The following is a 4,257-nucleotide window of genomic DNA, read 5'->3' as shown; positions in this document are numbered from 1 at the left end:
GCTGCTCCTGGGCCGGCTGCAGGGCGCCGCGTCTCCGAGGTCGGGACGTCCTTAACTTCCCTCTTCCATTAGCCCTGCCTGCTTGGGCCTTTTTAGGGGCGAGGAGACCTCACGTGGCCTTGGGAACAACCTTCGCCCCGCCGGGCCCCGGTCTGGGAAAGGCGGGTCCTTTCTGACCCTCTAGCACCCTGTGGGCCGGGCTGGGCAAGCTCCCCAGCGGCGCTTATGGGACCTGGAGAGGGTACGTGCCGCTTTCTCTGCGCTCGTCGGGCAGTACTGCGGCCCAAGCAGGGTCTGAACAAACGAGTTCACATCAGCGCCGCTAGCCTCTGTCGCCAGGGTCAGCCGCTCGTCCGTGGCAGCGGCGATGAGGCACCCTGGGCCGTGGTGACTTGCATGCCCCTGCCTACACGCAGCTCTGCTGCTTTGCCATTCTGCGGTGGTCGGTACAGGTCCCTTTCTCCCTCAGTGGTTAGTGCCCCTCAGTCCCGGGCTGCTTAAGCTGAACCCATTTGCTGCAGCCACCCCCGGACCTGGGATCCTTGGCCGTTCTCTTCATTGGCTGGAGCCACCACCAGAACGCGATTCAGACAGGGCTGAAACTAGGTTTATTCCCGAGCCCCTGGGAAGGTCCCAGTTCTGTGCTGGGTCCGTCGACATTGTGAAGTAGGCAAAACTATGCCTTGGGTGACATTGTGAAGTTGGCAAAGGGTGCCCTAGGTGACATTGTGAAGTAGGCAAAATGCACTGTATTTCTTCCATAAGCATTGGTGGAGCCCATGTTGTGTGCCAGGTGCCGGGGATGTACAGACATCAAGAGCGTGTCCTACCGCAGACAAGAAGGGACAAAGCCCTATAAATAAACAGGTGCTGGAATTTGCCGTTAGTGCTGTAATAGAGCTATGGTTAAGGTACAGTGTGGGAACCCAGGAAGGGGACAGGCCACTACAGAGCGGAGGGGAAGGGGGTTAGGCACGCCACTGCCCTCTCTTGGTCTTTCTCGAAAGCTTAACNTACATTTGTAGCTGTTAGAAAAGATGTAGAACAATTACAGCCCATTTCTGTGCAAATCGTTGAACATAGGTCCTAAGCCATCATTTCGTTCGGTGACAGCAAACGAAAGTGCTTAGATGATAATGTCACTTAACGAATGAAGGAATCGAGGACATTGTAAAAAGTGCGCATTTTTCTTCAAGTCAGAAAGTTAAAATGAAGGCAAATTGTGAGGATTTTGGCGGCACCATGTTGGTAAGAGAGCTACATGAGACATTCGAGGAAGCGGTGCCTCCCCAGATATTTGAGTCATGCTACTCTCTACCACCTTCCTTCCTTTTACTAACCCTTCCAGGGCAAGGAGCCGAGTGTTTGGATGCGATCATACATATAAAAATACCTCGTGTGAGCTACGAGGCACCCATTCATCTCACAGGTAGTCATCAAACACCTGTTGACTTCCATGTTCCAGACATAGAGCAATAAACAAGGGAGACAAAGTCCCTGCTCTCACAAAGCTTGCATTCTAGTTGAGGGGGAAGCAAATTATGCAAATAAATTAATTCAATCAGGGTTTCTCGACCTCAGCACTGTGACATTTTGGACCATACGATTCTTTGCTGTTGGGGGTTGTCCTATGCATCCCCTGGCCAGTATGCACTGAATGCCAGTACCACCCCTCCCTCCAACTTGTCACGATCTCAAATGACTCCAGACCAACTGCCAAAGTTCCTTTAAGGGGCAGGACTGCCCCAGTTGAGAATCACTGGACTGGATGATGCTAAATCTTAACCTTCTTTAAAGTGGCAGGGTTACTGATCTGGGAGGGCTATGCGCAGTAAAACTCACACCAAAGCTGAGAAGAGAAAGAGCACTGAAGATGTTGACTATGGAATGTCATTATCACTTTTCTAATAGACATGTGTGGTTTGGGGCTACTCACCAGCCATGACCTTATTCCTAGAACTACTTTTTCCTGAATCTGGGCTCCAGTGGTTTAGAAGTTTCAGTGAGCAAGAGAGGAGGCATGTTTCCACCAAGAGACACAATAATAGCTTCATTGAGCTGGGATTTGAAATTGCTGCTTGGTCTTCACTGGGCTTCCCTGGGGAAAAGAAGGGGGTGGGGGGCACGAATGGGATTATTGTGCTGGTTATCGCGGTTGAGCCTGACAGTGAAGTGGAAATACAGCTACAGAGCAGGAGGAGGGAGCAGGAGAAGCGGGAGTCCCTGGTGTCACCCTGTTCTACTGAAATGCTTACTGAATGTGCTGTCACATCACCTAGGCAGCACCGCCAGGGACTAAAGCTCCTCTCCCCACTAGGTGACCAGTTACAGGAACAGAGATGGTGACCTCTGTATTTCTTTCCTCGCTCTAACATATGTATGACGGATTCAAAATTTTACAGTTCCAGAATGAAATGGACACAATGTGAATTTACTTCTTTTTATAATTAACTTAGCATTCAAACACATCCACTGATGGTAGAGCTTTTAAGATGTCAAATTTTGGGTTCGTCAGTCTCATTTGGACTAAGTCCTTAGTATCCTTTGCCTCCTCTGTATCCTTCCCCCATCTCCTTGACATTAATCTCAGGCACCTTACCCATGGGCTTGATATTGGGTAAGAGGCATCTGCTCTGTGAGTCATCCTCTTGGCTTAGTGGTCTCCACTGAGATATGGTTTATCTCTTCTGATCCTTTATCTGTGGCTCTTGGCTTTGAGTCTAGATTCTTACGTACTCTGGGTATTAGCTAGGGTCATGCTAGCTACTATGACAAATAAACTCCAAAAGTTCAATGGGTTAATACAACAGAAGTTTATGTGTGGCTCATATCCCAGTTCAGTGTGGGAGTTCTTAATTTATATGTGGCTTTCTTTCATTTAGAAAGTTAGAAACCCAAGCGCGCCTAGGTGGCTCAGTCAGTTAAGCGTCCAACTCTTGACTTCGGCTCAGGTCATGATCTCACTCATGGTCATGGGACTGAGTCCTGTGCCGGGCTCAGTGCTGAGTGTGGAGTCTGCTTAAGATTCTCTCCCTCTGCCCCTCCCCTGCTCTCACTCTCACTCTCTCTCTCTCAAAAAAAAAAAAAAAGGAAAAAGAAATTTAGAAACCCAGCTTCCTTTCATCTTGTGATCCCAGCATTCCCTGAGGCGGAGGCTTCCAAACTTTCTTGGTTCATAGTGTCCTTAGAGTCTCAGTACTACATTCTTGGGGCTGCAGACCAAACGAAATATCTAACAGTACCTTTTATTTAGTGGTTAGTGCCAAACAGTTTAATAACAGTAGTTTGCTCAGCAGTATGCTGGGACAGTAGTATGCTTTCTTAAAAAATCTGTGATATCCCAAATACACTCTTTAGTTCACAGTGATGTGTTCTACTGATATTACTAGTTCCTGTGAAAATGTAATATATTCTAGGTACGCCTTGCAGATTCATTATGGTTGTCAAACTGGATGCAGAGATCATCACCCTTGGGCCTTGGAATCTTTACTTCCAGCCAGAAGAAGGGGAGAGTATAGTGTAGTCGTGCTTTTTAACCACTTTTGCTAATATTCCATTGGCAGTATCTGGACATATCGCCATACCTATATGCCAGAGAGACTGGGAAATGCAGCCTGCGGCGGGAACATCACCCCACAGTAGGGAAACAAGATTTTTTGTCGGCAGCTAGCTGTTTCTGATACTATTTGGCAACCTCTCCATCCAGATTTGGATTCTACTGGGTCCTTTGGCTCATTCGCAAGTGCATCTCATCTCTGGGGTGTGGCAGCAGTGACTCAAAGATACTCTAGTGTATGTCAGTCAGTGATCCTATCTGGGGGTTCATCTCCCCAGACACTTCCCCCAGTTGTTGCTGCTCTACAAATCAGGTGCTGTGTGGGGCACACAACTCCATTCCAAGGTTTACAAGCTCATGAGCTACTCTCTGGAAAGTTTAAAGGTAGTTTCCTCTGGTAATTCTAGACCTATCTTGAGTTTCTATTACCAAATATTTCCACATGCAGCCCCACCCAGCAAGCAGGTGACTCACCCCCTAAAGGAAGGGTGGTACTGGCCTTTGCATCAACCCACTACACATTTCTCTTATCAGCTCTTCAAACTTTTTACTTCTTTGGATAAGAACTAATTCAACATTATTATAATTCTTATTACAATTTATCATTCTTTTAAAAATGTTTTTAAATTTATTTTTATTTTATTTTATTTTATTTTATTTTATTTTATTTTATTTTATTTTAGAGAGCGAGAACATGAGTG

The 4,257-nt window shown here is 47.0% G+C and overlaps 1 protein-coding gene across 1 annotated transcript in view; it reads right to left on the bottom strand.

Moving 5' to 3' along the window:
- Positions 1 to 1,958, bottom strand: part of PLBD1 (phospholipase B domain containing 1) — a 53,921-nt gene extending 51,963 nt beyond the window's left edge. The window contains exon 1 of the mRNA XM_077756438.1: positions 1,937 to 1,958. Within this exon, the coding sequence (XP_077612564.1) occupies positions 1,937 to 1,943 (7 nt within the window). The 5' untranslated portion in view covers positions 1,944 to 1,958. The remainder of the gene's footprint in view (positions 1 to 1,936) is intronic.
- Positions 1,959 to 4,257: the final 2,299 nt, after the last annotated feature.

Source organism: Crocuta crocuta, unplaced genomic scaffold (assembly GCF_008692635.1).
Source record: "Crocuta crocuta isolate KB4526 unplaced genomic scaffold, BGI_CrCroc_1.0 scaffold262, whole genome shotgun sequence".
Classification (NCBI taxonomy): Eukaryota; Metazoa; Chordata; class Mammalia; order Carnivora; family Hyaenidae; genus Crocuta; species Crocuta crocuta.
This window is presented reverse-complemented; position numbering and strand designations above follow the sequence as displayed.